At 43.7% G+C, this 20,820-nt stretch overlaps 1 protein-coding gene across 1 annotated transcript in view; it reads right to left on the reverse strand.

Annotated features, from left to right (window-relative positions):
• ADCY2 (adenylate cyclase 2) overlaps positions 1 to 16,859 on the reverse strand; it is a gene marked incomplete at its 5' end in the record, with an annotated part of 231,495 nt that extends 214,636 nt beyond the window's left edge. The window contains one exon of the mRNA XM_082479253.1: positions 16,629 to 16,859. Within this exon, the coding sequence (XP_082335379.1) occupies positions 16,629 to 16,859 (231 nt within the window). The remainder of the gene's footprint in view (positions 1 to 16,628) is intronic.
• Between the last annotated feature and the right edge of the window lie 3,961 nt (positions 16,860 to 20,820).

A 20,820-nucleotide genomic window follows, 5' to 3' on the forward strand; every position in this document is an offset into this window, starting at 1 on the left:
ATATACACGTTAGGCAACTAAAAAATACATAAGAAAACAATTGTTATTACAATTTGAATCCTTTCCAGAAATCCGTAATGTGTACGGGGAGGGGGTTCGCAATCCTGCTTGTAAAACACAGGTTAATGTCGGGTCACCAAAAACAGGCCGTGTTAGGCAGTGGTTTATTTTGGAAACTACTTTTAACAATATTTTCCTATTACTTTAGAGGAACTAAATCTTTAAGAGACTGTAACTTTGAGAGCAGGACATTTAAAACTTGTAGCATCCTGATCAATATTTACAATCATCAGTGTGTTTCACAGGTTAAAAGAGGATGTTGGATGCAAAGGCAAATCCTGAAGGCTAACTGTTCCGTTTCCCTAACTATTTCCCAAGGAGGTGGGGAAAAAAAAAAAACAATCCGAACCACTTTCTTTCTTTGTTTTATGTTCTAGTCTCAGAAATTAAAATAAACCAGAGGTAATGGAATTAAAATATCAGCATGACACTTCCGAACATAATGGCTAAGCCTGCAATACATGGATCTTGCCTGGCAGCTCTGTCTTCCTGATTGTTTTCTATCTTGCTGTCTTTTAATTACTGAAGAAATTTAAAAGTCTACTGTTAGAAATTTTTCCAACCCCCATAAATTCTTCAGAAGTGTGTGAAAATCTTATCACCACTAAAACCTGAAGAATCACTTTCACTCGTCTTTCTAATGCCCATCAACCTTCTCTCATTTCACATCCTGTTCTTTCCTTTTCCAGATAAAGCCATGACCTCAGTTTAATTTTAAACAGCAAAGCTGCTGTAGAGCACTTCACTATTTTATATAAAACCATACAGCTTGACAAAGTACTCTATAAAAATGAACAAACAAGCATTTAAAATACCAGTTTTAGCATAAAATCTTTTACCGTGGTCCCTCATTCTTTTGGTACTTTATTCTTTTTATCTACTGGAATTTGACAGCAGTCTATATTCAGAGGACGCCTGCTGGGATCTGAAATACCACACACTTAGGATTAACTCAAACAATTTACTATATTAAATTTCTACTAAAATCACTTTTTTATGAGATCAGAGAAACACTTTCTAAATGTAAATATAAAAGTAAGTAATGTTCTTCAGACATCCAAACTATGTAAAATTTCATATATCTGTTTTCAAAGATGTTGAGTGATAGAAAAAATACAGGGCTTAAGGATTACTAGCTCACTGACCTCTCCACCAAAACAGGAAAACTTCTTCATTTAACCAGACTAACTGACTGAAATAATCTGTTTAGTTACCTCTATAGCAGAAATTGCTCATTTTTCCTGTAACGCCTTTTCCAGGACTTGAGAGAATAAGAAATACAGCGATTTTCAGAAGACATGTCATCACCATTCCCTTTGTAGAAGTGGACAGCATTTCACTTCTCTAACAACTCAAGAAATAGTTCTTTAAAAAGCCAAAAAGCTGCAAAGTCTTCTGGCTGCTTGTGGCTCTTATTCCATGGTTTTATATTTCAGTGAATTTGCTTATGGCTGACTCCACTGTGTACCATCTGCTAGACAGCTGGAAAAATCTCCATTTTATTAGGAGGTGCCATGTCCTGCTCCTGGCCAAGCAGCTGTACGGCTTCATCTAGGACTTCATCATTCAGGACAACAACTGAAAAGTTTTGGCCCAGCATCTCAGATTTCTTCTCCATCATTTCCATCATTATTAGTCCATCTTCACTTCAGAAATGGCGCAGTGTCTTATGGCCAGATGCTGTTTCCAAGCCCACATAGTATTTTCTGGATCCACAACTTAGAGAAACTCCTCTGCCTTTCATGCCCACCATTTATCTTTCATAACACAAAGCTTTGCCTGTTTTTCTTGCTTAGCTGCCTGGTTAGAAGCTTTCTCATGTATCTTTTTTTTTTTAAAGCTTTTATTAAGCTTTGTGCAACACGTTCAAGGACATTAGCAGAAAATTAATTGAACTGTACCTTTTAATCAAACTGTCCTGAAGGTTGTGTCAACGAAGCTTTTGATTTTCACTAAGGCCCTCTGTAATTTCATGCCTGGGGTTTTTTCCCTCTGATTCAGCATTCCCTCTTTGTCTGGATGGATCAATGATAATAGCATTGGGTTCAAATCTAGTTGTTTCATGATGTCTGTTGTCTTGAGAAATTCAGTTCTCTCTATTAATGAGACTGATGTGCAGTCTACACTTGCTGTTAGCACACGGTGATATTTGACTCCTGGCTAATCCGCAATCACTCCAGCAATTTGCACATCACATGGATCAGGTAATTCTGACCGGCATTATAACTGCCAAGCTGCTGCATGATGTCACATATAACCAGCAAGAAGCGGTTCTGCATTCATGGACAGATTCTATATAATTTTGTATTTGTTAGTATATTGTGACACTATTAAAGTAGCAAGACTTCATTCAAATTACTTCAGGTGACATTCTGGTCACCTGGAGCCTCTTCTCAAACTTGAAAGTCATGAAAAATGTGCACTGTAAAATCCCCCCCCCAATATGAGAAGTGTGGCATTTGGCAACAGTGCAATAATTCTGCTGAAATCAACAGGAACCGTTCTGTGACTTTACAGGGTCTGGCCTAGTTAGCACATAGGACTAACGGTGATAATACAGTAATAATACCATGTATGGTATTAGACAATACCAACCATATAGATCTAGTGAACACCCTTCTGACCACCTATGTGCTTGACTACAGTGCCATGCACTTTTTGCCAGAGGATTCTTTTCAGTGAGTCCAATTACATATAGATGTTGTTCATCTTCTCACTTACTCAGAAGAAAACAATTGTATCCATATTTTTCCAAGTTTGCCTGACAGTTGTGAGTGAACCTCGCCTGCCCCGGAGTTGTAGCAACGATTATCAGGAACACAAAGTCTGACATACCAGAGGTCACAGACTTCTCTGCTTAATGCAAAAACATCAGACCTCACAGAGGGTTTGGAAAGGCTCCTCGGAGGTGCTGAGGAAGAGTCAAAGGCCGTGGCTGCTGTGCAAATCACAGTAACGTGAGGGAGGTTAAAAGAAAAATTCTGGAGGCAAAATATTGGTTGCTTGTGAAGAAGCAGAGAACTATGGGAGCATTCCCAGAAATGCTCCCAAAACGAGTGAGGTTGACAAGCAAAAGTTCAATAAGCAGCGAAGAAAATGTGTTAAAAAGGGAACTGAAAGAAATAGGGAAATTTTGGGAATAGGGAGGGAGCCTCTAGAAGGTAGCTGAGCTTACTCTAAAGCAGAAAAGAATGAGTTTGCTGGCACTTCAGAGGTCATAGGAAAACATTCAAACTGAAGAGGTTATAGAAACATAGTACGTGGTTTAAGAGAAGCAGTAATGTCATGGAGACATGTAATTCTCAACTAAAGGAAAGGACAGAAGTTGATTAAACTCAAGCAAAAAGGAAATGGCAAAGAAAGCCAGCACACACAGACTCTCTTTTTAAAAATTTTGCAGAGAAATAAAACACCCATGTGAAAGCGTATGCTCTTCTGTATAAACTAAAAGCCTAATGGAAGATTCCTAAACTTAGGAAGATCTTCCTAAATGGAAGAACTAAAATGCCTGTTGTTAAAACAACATTATTTATACAATAGTCTTACTGAAAACTTGGTGGAAAAAAGACCACCAGCAGAACACTGAAAAAGCAGAAAAGACTGAAAGCCATACACTTCAGCAGGGATTGAAGAAAGGCGGGTACGAACAATCTAGGAGAATCAACCAATAGAAGTCCCTATGAAACAAAAAACCTAGACTGAACAACAAAGGCTTATCAAAACAAATGACCTAGAGGACTGCTTACCCAACCAGGATGGAAACTATTTGAGATTCTACGAAAGACTGATAAGAAAGGCTGTCAAAGAAGAAAACTCAACAGGCCAAGGGACACTTCAGTGACTCCCAGCTAGACTGGCTAAGGATTGCAACAGCAGATGGATGCTGTCTATGTCTCTTGCACAGATGAAAAGCAAAGCAAACAAGTACACAAACAAAAAACACCTGTACAAAGAAAGAGAAAACACTCAATCTGATCTCAAGAAGTGGAAAGAACCTGGTTTATAAAATATTACTATTGAGGAGCTGTGTTATAACAATGACAAAGCCTGTTAAGCAAACAAATGAAAAACAAAACCCAAATGTTAAAATTGAAAGGGGGAGCTAGAAGCTCACAGATTAAAATCTTTGTAGGTGGCCCGAAGACACTATAAATCTCAGAGGCACAGGCTAAAACTAATCAATTCACAAAAACAACTAGAGAAAGACCAAAACACAACTAGAATACCTGAACAGCCAAGCAGAGAAGCTTCTAAAAACTATCTTTCAAAAAGAAAACTGAAAGGTGATAATAAAAAGGATCATAAAATTTATCAGGATTAATATAAAGACTCAATAATGCAGGCCAAGAAAACATTTTTAAGCATATAAAAACAAGTAGTAAATTCTTTTTGAAACTTAATCAGGAGTTGGCAGCCTGCTAAAGAACTTCCAAGCAAACAGATGATGCAGGTACTAAAAAGAACAGTTAGAGAGCAGACTGTAGCAGAAAGGATTTGGGTCTTTTTTTTTTTTTGTATCTCTGTTCAGCGTGGGGTAATTCCCATTCCAGAACATTCTATACAAGGGGAACACATCAAAAGATCTGTCTCAAACTGAAGTATCAGTATAAGGCATTACAGACAAAAGCAGGAACATGAAATGCAAAAAGAATCACCACCAGCAGATATGGTTCACCAGAAAGGGCCAATGGGACTCAAAGGAGAAAGAGGTAAAACCATAGTAACACCTAACCTCCACCCAAAAGTGCCCCAATATCCAAAGACAGGAATATGATTGTGACGCCAGTCTCTCCTGGGATCCCTCTCAAAGACTAAGGGAAGTACCAGTAGGTCTGCTGTCTATCCTGGGAAATTTTTTTACAAACCAAGGTCCCAAAGTGCCCATAGAAGTCCTCAGGAATCCTAGGGTGTATGTTGTTCAGCATATACATAAACAATTTGGGAAAAGGGATGACAGCAATCTGACAAACATGAGGGACAGCTATGAAGAATTGCTATGAAGAAGGATTTCATAATAGTCACTACCAAGCAAGAAAATGGCAGATGAATTTCAGGGGAGATGTATGTGAAGTGATGCAGCTCAGACAACACAATCCTAATTCTATACACATGACAAGAGGCTCTTGGTTGACTATTAACACTTACAAATAGAGATATTTGGGGTTTATCATAGGTAGACACCTGAAAACATCACTTTGGTGCTCACTAACAGTCAAAAAACAACCCAAAATGCAGAACATATGAAAAGTATAAACAAGAGAGAACATAATGATGCCACCTCAATGCATGACAAAGACCATACATAAACAATTCTGGTTCTACTACCACCACCACTTCCAAATGAATGCAAAAGAATTAGAAAAGTTAGGTTTCCAAGGATGCTCAAAGCTGCAACACAGTAGCTAGATACCGATGGAGTAACTTTTGGTTTTAAGGTTTCTCTTCTCTGCGTGGAATAAGCACAACTGTCCTTTGATACAACTCTTCTGATTTTTAAAGCCAGTGTCCGTGTCAGAGCAACAGAGAGCAACCTCCACTTGAGCTGCCCGCATGCAAATGTGTAGCCAGGGAACCCCATGAGCTTGTGACCATTCTTACTGCATCGTATGATGGGAGAGACACCTGTCCCTGCCAAAAACATAATTAGCAGGATCAGGAGGTGTGTGCTTGTATATTTTATATACATAAATACGCCCTGTGCAAACCCCATGCACCCAACCTGAACTTTTCCTATTTCCCTATGCATCCTCATTTGGCATACCTGCAGTTTTCTCTCTCTTGATTTATTTTCCATCAATTTCTATCCTCTCATCTTGTTAACCACGTTATACAAAATCGGCCAGTGCATGCAACCATTTATTTAATAAGCTGGGGTTCAGAGGGCCCACAGGGGGTCAAGGAACATGAACTGCCATGCCTTTTGGTCATCCTGCACCATCTCAGTCCTCTCTCAGGCTGGCAATTATCAAAAGTAGCTCTACTTTAAGACATTTAGCAGCCTATGAAAGACAAGATGGTCCAACCCAGTTACTGGTGGCTACAGCACTCAGATGGTGCACTTAAAAATTGTCCTACTCGAAGATATTAGCTGGCAGCCACAGAAGATAAACCATGTCCCAGAAAGCAACAACAGTTAATTACACTCTGGTCCCTGAGTGTTCCCTTCAGAAGAGGGCTCAGACAATACACAGCAAAGGGAGCAAAAGTTTGTACTTTGATGAAACTAATTATTTCAGGCTCCAGAGCTAATTAACACCTACTCATATCATCTGGATTATTTTTAATGTAAATGTAGTGATCAACATATCCTTCTTGCAGGCTTTATTCTACATGTATTGGTTCTGAATTCCTCTCAAAAAAACATGACTTAAGATCTTAGTTTAGCTTGTTTTTCAGATGTTCTCAAAATCCTTCCTCATCTCATTATCAAAATAATCTTAAAGAAACTCTCCAATAAATACAAGTACTATTTATGCAACATCCCAAAATGTGGATACACAAAGACAAATTGAGTAAAACACTTATGAATGGGGGGGGGGGGGGGAGGGGGATGGCTTTAAACTGGAAGAGGGCAGGTTTAGAAGAAATTTTTCACTTTGAGGGTGGTAAGGCACTGGTACAGGTTGCCCAGAGAGGTTGTTGAGGCCCCATCCCTGGAGGTGTTCAAGGCCAGGCTGGATGTGGCCTTGGGCAACCTGGTCTCGTGGTAGGTGTCCCTGCCTGTGGCAGGGGGGTTGGAACTCGATGATCTTCAAGGTCCTTTCCAACCTAAACCATTCTATGATTCTATGATTTTGTGAAATATGTATGCTTTGCAGTTAAATATATTCAAAATATGTCATTGTTGAAAGAACTCCATCACTTAAACATTATGCATAATACATTACTTTACAGGACTCAAAGACATGATTTTCAGACTAATTGCACTGTAGCACATACTGAAAGTGAAATTATGGCCTTGCTTGTACCCATATAGACCTGTGGAAGTCAGAAATATTGAGGTACTCATTCAATTCTTTGAGCTATTTAATACTGACAGTCATATATTTTGGCTATCACTTTTAAACCGAAGCTAAAAGGTGGCGCTCCCTCACTACTTTACTCCCGACATAATAACTTGAGAATCTGGCTGTAATCAAGAAAAAAAGTCACAACGGAGCTTGCTTCAAAGTAAGGATCACAAACTTTGAAGCAGGGAGCACATGAGTTTCAGCACATGAGGAAACAGTGTTCATTTTAAAGGTCTGTTTAATGAAGAAAAGGTAAGCTTGGGTTTCTTTCTCTAGTGAGTCTTCTAAAAATACATTTTGCAGGAATATTCCTCAGATTTAACATACTGGCATAATAAGGTAACACGAAAAATAGTTTTAACATTGAAAAGTCACTACTGTCATCGTGTAACTACTTTTCAAGTTTTTTCTAAGTTTTGCAATTACTTACTAAACACAGTTATTATTATCACAGAAAATGTTCTTAAAATTCACCCCCCTATGGACACTTTCCACACTCTCATAGGTCTCTCAGTTCAATTGACCTCAAACCAAAGAGATTTCTTAGTTCATTTTTGACTCCAGGATCAGGCCCACAATCTGCAATGGGTATTACTTCCCATTACTTCTATAATGATAAAATTTCAAATAAAGGTAAGCAACATGTTAACTTACATTTGAAATATAACTGTGCCAAATAACAGCTCTATAAAGGAGCACAACTTCAAACACATTCACGGGAAGCAGAGCAAAAGAGATTCTGCAAATCCGGGCATTTCTATTTAGTGTTAGCTCAGAACTTATTTAACCGGTTCTGTTACCCCTATTTCCTTAAAGCACAGGTAAGAAAATATTAAAAATCAAAGAAACCAAAACCAATCTGGTAAGTTGTTTTAGTGTTAAACAGCCATTACATCACTTGAAGAAGTGTCTAAGATCTCACCACCTACCAGTCGGATTTGGAAATTCCCTGGACTCACTGGGGCAGAAAACAAGCCCAAGTGAGAGACTATGGCCACTTTCTGGCACAAGCTAGTGGGATGGAGTGGGGATTACACGACCAGCTACTGGTCTGGACAACCTACCATCTCCTAGGTCTTGACCAGAGTAGACTGTGCTCAGACCAGCAGCGTGGGCCACATCAAAGAAGGGAAATCCAGGGTATATAAAGCAAGAAGAGTGACTTACAAGGAGCAGCTGAGGGAATTGGGGTTGTTTAGCCTGGAGGCTGAGGGGAGACCTTACCACTCTCTACAACTACTTGAAAGGAGGTTGTAGCCAGGTGGGTGCCAGTCTCTTCTCCCATGTAACAAGTCATAGGACGAGAAGAAATGGCCTCAAGTTGTGCCAGGGGAGGTTTAGATTGGATATTAGGAAAAAAAATTCACCAAAAGAGTTGCCAAGCATTGGAGCAGGCTGCCCAGGGAAGTGGTTGAGTCACCATCCCTTGGAGGTATTTAAAAGACATGTCGATGTGGCGCTTAGGAACACAGTTTAGCAGTGGACTTAGCAGTGTTAGGTTAACAGTTGGACTTGATGATCTTAAGGGTCTTTTCCAACTTAAAATGATTCTATGATTCTATGAGAGCGAGAGCACTGGCAAACAGGTGCTGAGCCAAGTTCAAATCCTAAAACACCTCTCAGGAGAAGTAAGGTGTCTGAGTCTTCAGCCTGAATTTGGTCTTGCTGGAAAAGGAGCTGGGGAAATCTAATCTTCCTAGGATTTTCCTGCAGGGCAGACCAAAGTACTAGCAAACCAGAGACATGGATGGTGAAATTTTACCTGGAATGGAAGGACAGCAATCCCATTTGTCCAGTCAGTGGGCAGGTCCACTGTGCATGCCACAGCATTTAGGGTCTTAAAGAGGTCCCACAGAACACAGTTCAGCTGCCTGAGAAGGCAGGTGGAAAAAGCAAGTTCTAACTACTTTTGCAGACCCCAGCAAGTGGCTCTGAAAAGCCATCAGTCCACACGGGATCTCACAGGAAAACACCAGACTGGTTGCACCTGAAGCCGTCTGGGCCAGAGCACATCTTATCCCAGCTGCCCTCTGTAGAACACTCTGAGCATGCAACCAGAAGCCATTGTTCCTGCACTCTGGAGCACATCTTCCAGGTTAGAAAAACTTCAAAACTAGAACTAGATGGTGGAAGAAGTAGGTGGTCAGATAACAGACCCCAAGGCCAGACTGGCAGACCAGTGGTGATGGGTGCTGCTTCCTCTGCTTCTCCCAGACACAAGCCTGGAAGATGGTTCTCACCAGGAACAGCAAGGGACTTTTATATCACGTGGACACCACTAAGAATAAGACTTCAGTTTAGAGACAAGAAATAAAGAAAGCGTTTCTATACAGGTTGGAGAAACAGACAACTGGGAGGATAAGTGTAGAGACAGCCTCACACTCCTCTGCACAGATGGTGCAACAGTCCCTTGAATTTTCAGCATCATCTGAATAAGGTTCAGTGTCCAGAGATTGCTTATTCAAGGTATAAAAATAAAAGATCTGGAGAAGAAAATGTGTGGAGCTGTTTTTTTTTTCAATAGGATCAGGAGTGATGCTCAAAGAAAACAAGAGAAGGCAAGGAAAAGGGGCAGAACTATGCTAATTCACTTATTTTCGGGTTCAGATGCCTAAAACCAGAAGTTTAATCTCTTGGCATCTTCTCATCATCACATATAAACAAGGCTTGAGCTGACTCAGTTCTTTCTAAAAGATGCAGAAGCCACTGTGGCAGCACTTAGCTTGTTTGGGATCACAGCTTGGCTATGAATGGGGACGTAGGCACAGGATGAAACACTACAGGTGTTCAGTTGCACTTTGATCCCACAATGCTGGCACACCCAGCCACTCAAGAGATTTGCAGATCACTTCTATCTGTGTTCAGTGTCCATGCCTCCGTCAGCTTGGAGTGATGCATGGTGCAGTCTGGAAGATTCCAGTGACTGCTACCATAACAACGAGAAGTTTTCTTATTCACAGCATAAACATAGGGACTGTGATCTCTGGTTAATGTCCTTGATCTAGGAGACCTCTTGAAGGCTCAACCAAAGAAACCTCTTCACCACTTTTATAGGATCTTTAAGATTCCCGCAAAAGGGTCAGATATCTTTGTCCACAACAAGGAACTTGAAACCAACTTAAAACATTTTAAGCAAGATAAGCAGAAAGATATTCACATGCCCATGGCAGATCCACTATGGAGCTGCCAATACATGATTTGTGAATCCACATACCTGGGTTGATGCTGATAAAGACAGCAGTGTCTGCTATCGTAGCCCAGTCCATCGTCTGTCTTATTCCCATTGCACCTCAGGAAACAACAGCTCTAGTTGGTATGTTATTTGTCGTTTTTGTCAGCTGCAGTAATGACAAGGAGTTGTGGATCCACCGTTTGAAGTCACAGTTTGCGACATTAAATAAGCTTTCCATTGCCAGGGTATCCACAAAACTTTAATTGTAAAGATTACAGTTCAAGGCTAAGTATTTTTCCAACACAGCCATACCTATGGCTTTACCCAGCTCGTATTCAGCATTCAGATTACTCAATATGAAGGATGAAACAGAGGTATGCAAAGTGGGATTGCCACCGGCACCTCATTATCTTGATGGCTCTCTGTTCACAAGCTTGTTAGGGACTGGCAAATGAGACGCTCTTAGCAGCATTAAAAGTAACCACAGATGTACTGGGAGTGTCATTAGCAAATGAAACAAGAAAAGGCCCAGACTGATGTAGTACCGAGGAATAAAACCAGAGACAAAGCTAGGCAATTCCTGCTTCAGACGGGAAGATGCAGCAATCTTTACGGCCCTGGCTAAAGAGGTAATACTGGCTAAAGAATTCATGCTCAGACAACCAAAGATCCTACCAGAAGGAACATTGGGCAGGGACGGCAATATCCTAAGACTGTATCAAATAGCCGGCCACTGTAGCTGCCAAACAGCCAGCAACTATAGCTGGAAGAATATATTGTAATATTTTGGTGCCTAGCGACAAGAAAAAAAAATTAGAAACATAGGATTTCCTCGTGGAACATTTTAATAGGGGACTTGAAAGCAGAACTGTATGCTCAATTATAGCTGGAATTATGGAAAGAAAAGGCATTATAAATACACTAATGCTTGTTTCGAATTCTTCCTTATCTTGGTAGTAGTAATAATCTGGCAGAATGAGTTTAAGAAGAGGTAGGATACCTCCTGGGCACAACAACCACAGCATCAAGCATGCAAACAACCCTGTCTCTGCTTGTCCTTCAATTAGTGAGGATTTTCCTGGTTCATTACCTTTGCTTTGACTTAGCTTTCTTTTTTGGAGAATGGATGTGCTGGAGTTTGAAAACAGTATAGGAGATGCTTTGGCTTACTTTCAGTCTGCAAGGATTCCAGGGAATGTTTTCAGACCTTGGGTAATCTTGACTTTGGGAAGACAGTTGGTGCTCTTGAACCAAAAAAGCTTTAAATTACACAGTGCTGATCTCAAAAGACTTCCTAGAATTGAGAGTACAAGTGAACTTAGAATACAACTGTGAGCTTACAGTACAGCTGTACTATTCTACACAATCAGGTTATAACAGAGCATCTCATGAATAGGGATGTAACATCATCACAATGTCAGTGTGGTGACCTGTTGGTGTGGATGGATGAAACTTTCAGATCCAGAGTACTGATGAGAACATCACCAGAAGCATGCAGCAGACACCCTTCTGCAAGACACCCTGAGACACTGCGATGAGAATGACGGAACATGTCTTCCAAAGCTACTTTCTCCACATACACTTGAAGACTTTCCCCACTCCATTTCAGGATGAGATTCTGATCATGGAAATCTGGAAGGTTTTGGCTGATGTCCAGTTTTTATCAGAAGCAGCAAGGATTTCTTTTAGACAAAGTAAGACCAATTAGAGGGAGGGAGGATTTGCTGTCATTCTGACACAGGGCCCAAAGAAATGGCACTTCCCAGTTCAAGCCCCAGGAGGCTTACAGGACTCTTCTGATGCTCTGCTCTTTGTGCCGAGACAGTTCCCCGCCAGCCAGGTTGGCAGCCAAAAAGTTTTAATGTGCTCCTTCAGAATGAGGCAGCTACCTTGGCTTCCACTGCAGGATCAGCTGAAGGTAAATTCAGTCAGTCTGATGCCAGAAAACCAGTTCCTGCAGACTATACATCTGCCGTGTTGCACATACACCTCCCTACTTAATTGTACTCCCCCTTTAAGACTGATTGCCTAGTCCCTCGCTTTTGGTACAGAAGGCATTTGGGCAGGTCAGCAATATACATGTACAGCCAACCTTTTGTTTCTTGGGTTTATGAATCAGTAAGAAGGTTCTGGAATCATAGCTGAGCCTACCAGCATGATCATGAACTTTTCAGGAACTTCAAAGAAGTGGCTGGGGAGGATCATCACAGACAATCATTAGGCAGCTAAAGCAAAACCATTTCATGGTGCTTTAGAAGAGGGAAGGCTTCAGAATGCCACATTGTAGAAGCACTTTTCATTCAACACATGCTCCACTTGGCCAACGATACCATCAAGAAGCATGCAGCTCCACATCAACAGATGCCAACACATTGACAACCACACCTTAAGACCTTTACAAGGTCACATGTAGCAGCGATGATTCTGGAGACAGATAAGGACTACAGACTAGTGTTAAAGGTAAAAACCGCACAGCAGGCTTGCAGGCTTTGAGCAAGCTTTTGCCAGCCTAAAAGAAAGCGCAAGTAGCGCATGTAGCGGCAGTAGATTGGTGGACCTTGAGTTTTGGGCGAAGGGACAGAGAGAATATCTTGACAGACTTAGGTCTTCTCCCACTTACACCACAAGGTCCTTATCTGTGCTAAATGATTCTGATATCCCTGAACTGTAGGTTTTTCTTGAAGCCTGTATATATGGACAGGGCACTCTTTTTGACTAGAAAATACATGAGTAAAGGAAAGTTATGGCATTCCAACAAATTGTAAAATTTGGGCATCACTCTTGTTTTCAGCCAGAGTTTTGTTTAACTGCTTAAGAAACAAAACATCACAACTGCAAATATTTCAGATACACTCACGTTACATTATGAATTTTAAAATGGCTTTTGTTTTTATCCTACAAATTGCAGTTATAATAGATGCGCCCTGGCCAGAGACAAACCTGTTCTAGATACCACTAAAAATTGTCACAAGTTTTTAGTACCAAAAAGAGAGAGGGGGGCAACTAATGAGTTTGTCCTACATATTATATTGAAAGAACAAGACAATAACCAGACAGAAAATTAAGCCGATCTCTGGCGTTTCTAAGCACTGGAAGGCTTTCCCAGGTTTGGGAAAATAATTTACTTTCTATTGATTAAAACAGCAGCTAAACATGGATGACTGATCTCATTTTGCCAGTTTTCAGTTCACGCCAGGTACACAGCAATACAAAGGATACTTTGACACAGGGAATTCAAAGGTTGATACTATCACTACACTATTTAAAAGTCCGAGCTGTGAATGGTCATCTTTCAGGCAGGCTCTGGGAGTCTTCTATCTAGTGTTTGAGGAGATAGAGTGCTTAATTCCAAAGGTCAAAATCACAATATTTTTCTGAAACAAACAAAAGCAAAATCTCCCAAGAAATCTCTCTCGGTAGCAACAGCAGTACATTGTCTGAAAGCAAAGTAATCAGATTTCCAGGCACACTTTGTAAGTAATCTTGTTTACTGTAATTTTGCAACAGCTTTTATAAATTTTTCATCTGAAATCAGGAAGGCTACAGCTCGTATTCTGACAGGTTGAAATAGCTGAGTAAGTGGAATACATCCCTGTGCGGTTGGCTGTGTTTGGGAACACTTAAGAATACACTGCTAAAAAAAAAAAAAAAGCAACTCAGACATCAGAGTGATGTACTTTAACAAGCAAATAAAAAATTAAAATAGAAGGAAAGCCTCTCACTTCCATTGGTTTCCAGTTTTTTTTAAGAAAGCCTAGAACATAAAAATGGCTTATGCTTCACGAACATCCATTTTTTCTGAACAGCGTCCGATTCTTTGAAGTACAAGTGAGAAACACGAATTGAGTGTTATGGTCAGCCATTTGGGAGTTTTGTTTCCACAACAGGTTTAAGTAACTTTCAGCAAAATCTTAACTGCTTTGCATGAAATCTAAAGGAAACAACTGTTAAGAAAGATTTCCTTTAACTTCAAATGCACAGCACAGACCTGCACACAACTATCCCCCTGCACTTCCATCGCGCCTCCTTTACAAAATTAAATCTTGTGTCAGAACAATTGCATACATACTGGATGTGCAAAATAAAGACGAGGATATTAATATTGGCTCTTGGGGCTCAGACACTCATAACTGCTTGCCCCTTTTATACCACCGGGCACAAAAAAAAATTACTAAGATTCCACAGCTATATAAAAGGAGTATTCTTTATTCGGGTAGGGGAGAAACAGCTCTAAACCTTCAGGCACATTTTAAGCACAGATGCAACCAGAGCTAGACTATAATAAAACGCTTTTAGGTGAAACTCTGGGCAGGGCTCCAAAGGATTTTGCCCAACATCCTGTGGCTGGAAGTCCGTATAGGCAAGCTTTCTCTCTGCCTCAAGTTACTTTCATCCGCTGACTGGAAACTTTAAGGATGAACCCCACCTCTCTCTCCACTCGCCCGTCCAGTTGTTAGCCACAGGAAGATAAAGGCTCAGGAAAAAGGTTTTAAAAGCATTTTTTTTCCTCTTCCGGTATGTCTGGAATTCCAAATGCAGTCTGAACTATAAAATTCACTCTTTCTGAAGTAGTAACGCCTGGTGAGATTCAGCCAGCTCATAGTTTTGTTTCCATAACTTTCAGCAGTCCTCCGATCTGGGCCCAGTGTTATGCCACCGTTGCTATTGTGAATGATTTACCTCAAGAAATGAAATTATGAAAATAAGCATGTGCAACTTGTAAACAAGTTGTAGATCATACCATGACTGAAAGGTACGAAATTTAATGCTAAACACTGTCCAGCCCAAGTTCTGCCGCCTTGACTGTAGGCGAGTATCGGGTACATCTCCACATCTATGTCCTCAATCTGACAGACATCCATTTCCAGCATTGGTCCCTGCAGCCCTAATGGACAAGCACCCAAATTAAGACATGAGAATGAGATAAGGTGTTGAACCCGTATTATGTACTCCTAGCTCCAAAATTGAAACATTTAGGCGGTAAACAACTGAATTGTGAGGCACCACCATTATTGGCCTCACATAAGCTATTTTACAACTGTTCTGTATTTAGCAGGAATAGCACTTTAAACGAAAAGCTCAAAAAGCAATTAATACAAATACTAAAAGGAAATAAACCAGCAATTAACTCTAAGTTTACCTAATCCTGCAAGCAGTTCCTGCAGTTTTTGAGACACAAGTTTGGGCGTAACATGCGAGAAAGCAGGATTCTCTGTTTAAACAAACGCTGCTATGTGCAGTGCCTCTAGAACAGAATCCATTAGATTATACTAAACTACTCATCCTCGCTCTTCGAGATCACTAGCTCTATTCAATAAACATTAAGCTTTCCAGAAGACTGTTAGAAGATTTAAAAAAACAGAAAAAGATAAAAAGTCAGAGACCCCCTCAAATCCCCATTCTTTACTTCAGAGCTATACAGTAATGCAAACCGCCTGCCTCTAATCATTAACAGCGGGAAAACTCCGTAAGGAGCAAGAATTTTACTGCCCTCTGCAGCTTTTCCTTTGCGTTCAACGCAAGGGCAAACCGCCACGGATTTCTGGGTGAGATAAATTGATACCGACTGTCGCCTGCCGCTGTGGCACATTTCCCCCCACCCCCTCCCGAAAGCTGGAAGCCCCCGCGACGGACAGGCAGAAAAGGCATCCCACCGACCAAACTTCACCTCCCTTAAAAAGGAAGGCTGCGCCGCCCAAAAAAACCTTCCTTGAGAAAATGGGTCAAATCCTAGAAAACGGTATAATGGGGGGGGGGGGGGGGGGGGGGGGGAGAGACGGCGCAGGGCGGGGGGAAACAAGGAGGGCACAGCCCCTGCTTACTTCCCATGAAAATGTTACTTCAGGTACTGGTACGGACTGCATTTTTTTTTTTTTTTTTTTTTTTTTGCGGCTATTTAAGCGCTGCCACGCAAAGGCCAATACGGCTGAGCTGCCAGTTTGGAAGGCAGCAGAGCCAACGAATTAAGTGAATTAAACTCGATGCGCTTGTTGACTCAGTTTTCGCCCCACCAGCCGCGCCGCCTCTTGCTCCAGCGTCGCCTCAAAACACCGGGCAGCAAAGTTTGGGCGGAGGGGAGAGAAAGACGGGGGGTGTCCCCGGGTCCCGCAGCCGCTGCCCTCCGCCGCCTCCCGCCACCAACTTTCCCCCCGAAGGAGCAGGAACGGTAGCACCGGGTCTCGCCCGCCCCGTCCCGTCCCGTCCCATCCCGCCTCGCCTCGCTTCTCCTCGGCGGAGGGCGCCGGCTGCGGGGATGCCACCGGGGCGGGCGGCAGCGGGGGATGCCCGGCGGCGGGATGCCGGGGATACCAGCGGGCGGGCGGGATGCCGGGCACGCGCGGGCGGGCGGGCGGCAGCGGGTCCCAGACCGGGAGGGAGTCTCTTACCAGCCCGGAGGCGAAGAAGACGGCGAGCAAGGCCAGGCAGGCGCCCATCACGATGAGGAGCAGGAAGACGATGAGCGGGTGCTGCTGGCTCATGCAGTAGTAGGACTCGTAGAGCCAGTCCCGGGAGCGGGACTGCTCGCCGCTGGCCCCGCAGCCGCCGCCGCCCGCCTGCTCTGCCCGCTCCAGCAGGTAGCGGCGTCTCCTCCTCATCATCATCGCTTCTTGCCACATCGGGCACAGCCCGCGCAACTCCCTCAGCGCCGCCGCCGCCGCCGCCGCCGCCGCCGCCGCTGCTGCTGCAGGAGGCAGCCGGGGAGTGGAGCGGGGCGCGCTCCCGCGCGGGAGGCGGAGAGGAGGAGCCGCGGCGGCGGCGGCGGCGGCATGGTGCGGCGGGCGGCCCGCGGTGGCCGCGTAGCCCGCCCGGGGCTTGGTGCGCCTCCGGAAAGCGCCACCCCGCACCGCACACGCCTCGCCCGGTTCCCGCGGAGGTGGGGGCGGGAGGCTCGCTCCTCCTCGCCGGGGAGGGGAGCGGGCGGCAGCCCGGAGCAAGCGCCCAAGGGCGGCGGCGGCGGCGGCGGCGGCGGGAGCGGGAGGCGCCTCCGTGCCCCTCCGCCCCGGCGCCGGCAGATGCCTGAAGGGCGGCAGAGCCACCTGCCGCGGCCACCGCGCCCCGCCGCCGCCCTCCGCCCGGCTCCCGGTTGCCTCCGGCCGGGAGAGTTCGCTGCCCCCGGGCCACCGGAGGGCTCCGGTGCTTCCCCAGGTGTCCCTCCCGACGGCGGCGGGGCGCTGCGGGGCGCCCCGTCTGTGCCTCCCGCGCCCCGCCCGACTGCCCCGGGGGGGGGCGCCGCGCCTTCCCGCGGGTGCGTGGCAGCACCTCCCGACGCAAGAGGGAGAGACGGGTTTGAAAATCCCTTTGAGATTACTGCCACGGGCGGAGGGCTTGGCAGCGCTGCTTCGCTGGGTTCCTATCCCGCAGGCTGAATCACCTTTTTTAAAAACCATCCCTTGGTTTTTGTCAAAAACAGACATTCGAGTCAGGAAACAGCGTAACAGACGTTTTCTGCAGCGTTCCTTGCTCTGAAGGACTTCGTTATTCTTAACAAAACAGGCACTGGAAACAAACTGGAATATTTGTTAGTTCTCCTAACAAAGCAGACACTGGAAACAAACTGGACATGTTAACTCAGTGAAGTTACCTATCTGTCACGCACAGCATGTACCAGTTTTGTAAGCACACGAACGCGGTTCTTCTTCCCCAGCTCACTGCCTCACTGAATGTCCCTTCCCGCAGGACAAATCCCTCTCTGCCCTCTCTGCCCCACTCACTGGCCTCTGCTGTTCTTTGCCACATCCTTTATCTCCCAGGGGATGCAGGGCTGCCTATACTCTCCATGGAGAGGAAGGGACCAAAACGACATGGAAGCTACTGGGCCTAAATATCCGAAGGGTGGCTTCTGGTGACTGGAGTAGTGCCAGGAGCAAGGAGGACCTGGGAGTAATACAAGAGGTGCAAAACTGGTGCTTCCTTAAGTAAATGAGAGGTTTAGAGCAGAGGGATAACCATTAGTCAGGTGGAAGAGAAGGCAGGTAACTTGGATAATACAGACCGAAATTACCCCTTTATGCCTAATGCTGCCTTCTTTCTCTGCCACTCTTCACATATTTATCCAGAAGGAGAAGAGGTGCATCAACAACCAGTGTAATACAGCAGAGAAACCAATAGTACACAAAGCTCAGAAGCCCTGTCTGTACACTTGCACTTCTTAGATTCCTGGGGTTTGAAGCAAGGATGAGGCCTGAGCTTCCCTGCCCCCTGTTCCTCTCAGCTGGCAGAAAAGCTCCTTGGCTTTCACTCTTCCTTCCCCTGAAGTGCTCGCTGGGGCAGAAGGAACAGATGAGGAAGAAGTGAAAAGTTACAACTGCGCCCACTGTTCTGGGAGAGAGAGAAGGCGAAAAACTCTCAGAAGCAGCAGAGAGAAGATTGAAGGATGAACACAAATCTATGTGGGGAGAACATTCTGGCAGAATTAATTGCCGGGAAGGAGTTAGTAGAGGTGGGTGTGAGAATTTTTGCAACATGAAAAGGCTTTACTTGCAGTCACTTCAAAAATTGTGGAGTTGGCCACCCTCACTGTCACACACACATACATAGTGGGATAAGCAAGGGTAGTTTTAAAAAAATCAAGACACAAAACAAAACTGCAGTATAAAACTTCTTTTGCGAGCAGATCGCAATATTTGGGATTTGAAGGCATCTGAGTTTTGATCTCTCAAGGGTGATCTCTCACATATGTACTTGAAGCTCACACAGTATGTTAACACAGATGAAGGTACTGGTTGTCTTTCTTCCCCCAGCTGATGCTGCTTTAATGGCTTCCCACTACTTTCTGCCTCTCTGGACTTCAACAGAAAAGGCCATTCTAAAGAATTTACTGTGACGATCATGTCATTTGTTTGTTATTTCAGTAAGATCTTATGCCTGTAACAACTAATTCCTCATTATATTACTCTCCTGCAATTTCTCAGGAAATAAAATTATAATTTCCACAGCAAAAACTTAATTAACCCAAAGGTTGTCCAGTGGTATCTCATGCCTTTCCAGAAGAGTTCAGCATAACTCTCTCTTCTGAAAGACCAGACATAAGGTGCTTCAACAGCTGAGCAGGAGGGAGTACCAAATTACATTTCCATTTGAATTTCTGTTTTCCTACCCACCTGATGGACTCACCCCCCCCTACTTTCCCTCTCCAAACTAGAAACCTGCATCTTTCAATTTATGCTTCAAACTCCAGCTAGGAGCACCCCACACCTTAGTGTTTCGAACCCCCATCAGTCCTTAAAGCATATCTATAGTTTGATGCAAAGGTCCAGTGAGAAAAGATACCATACTGTCAAGTAATTACCGACTACACCATTCTATATATGGAGAAGGTAATTAAAACTGCACAGTTTCTAAACCTGAATTCAACCTTCTAATTTGAATGCTCTGCTTTTTCACTAACATATTAACACTTTTTTTTTCCCAGCATGCATTTAATTAAATTAACATTATTACAGTCAAATGACAATTATGTCATTGCTAAAGTTGAAATGCCATATGTTTCTAGAAACCAATTTCCCTAGGTAGCCTGAAATCCTTGCTTGGCTCAACCTGAAAGTTTGCTGTGCCTTAGGGAAAAGGAGAGTACAGTAAATTTTATAATCTGGGGTTGAAAAGCAAAAGGCTTTCAGAAAAAAAAAAAAAAAAAGAAAAAGCTCTCCATGTATTCCACCTTCTTTCTCTAAAAGGGAAAAAAAGCAAAGTTAGCACTTAAGATTGTCAGAAACTATCCTCTGCGTACCCTTGGGACTCCAGCAATGACAAAGAATTTGTTCTTTGAGCAGCTGGTATCTAAGCATCTGCTGTATCCCTCTGGAGAAGCAAACCAACACAGAACAAAAGGTTGAGGCCCACAGCTGCTTATCAACGCAATCACGTGTCAGAGGCATTACGCTTTCCAGTAGCAGATTGGTTAAACTAGAGAACTTCTATCTGGACCATCTTCAGAGGTCCCTTCCAGCATCAACTGTTCTGTGATTCTGCGATACCACAGCTTTTTACTAGTGTCAAGGGATCTGTGATAGGTCCTAGGGAGAGCGATAAATAGGAACAGGAGATACAGGAGAAGCTCCTGTTCCCTGCATTCCACTCAGGCTCCATCAGTTTCCATCACCCTCCATTTCCTTCATTATCCCTTCCTTGTTTTCTTATCCTGCATGTGTGTTCTGTTCAGAGATGCAGACTAACTCTCAGCAGAGGGAGAAGAGAGACTGATCCTTTGCTCTCAGCTGCTCTACTCAGCTCTAAGACATCCCTAGCCACAGGAAATAAATTGCAAGGAAGAGATGCTGAGTCCCACAGTCCTGCAACATAGCAAGCACTCTAAAGAGCCAGAGCAATTGGCCTGAGCGAAATACACTGCCCACAAGTGGTGGCCAGATTCCCCTCCTCACCAGCTGGCCACCAGAATAGCCCAGAAGAGCAAACCCATTGCTATAGTCTTGACACTGTACTGCCACTGCCCACGTCCATCAGGCTACCGTACGCTGAGCTGCGATTGCAGGGCAAGTTGCCCTGCCGGTAAGACCAAACATGGCCACTAGCCAAACTGCGCTTCCAGAGCTCAGCTGTGGCAGTGTGGCCAAAGACAGG

Source organism: Vanellus vanellus (assembly GCF_965231255.1).
Source record: "Vanellus vanellus genome assembly, chromosome: 2".
NCBI lineage: Eukaryota > Metazoa > Chordata > Aves > Charadriiformes > Charadriidae > Vanellus > Vanellus vanellus.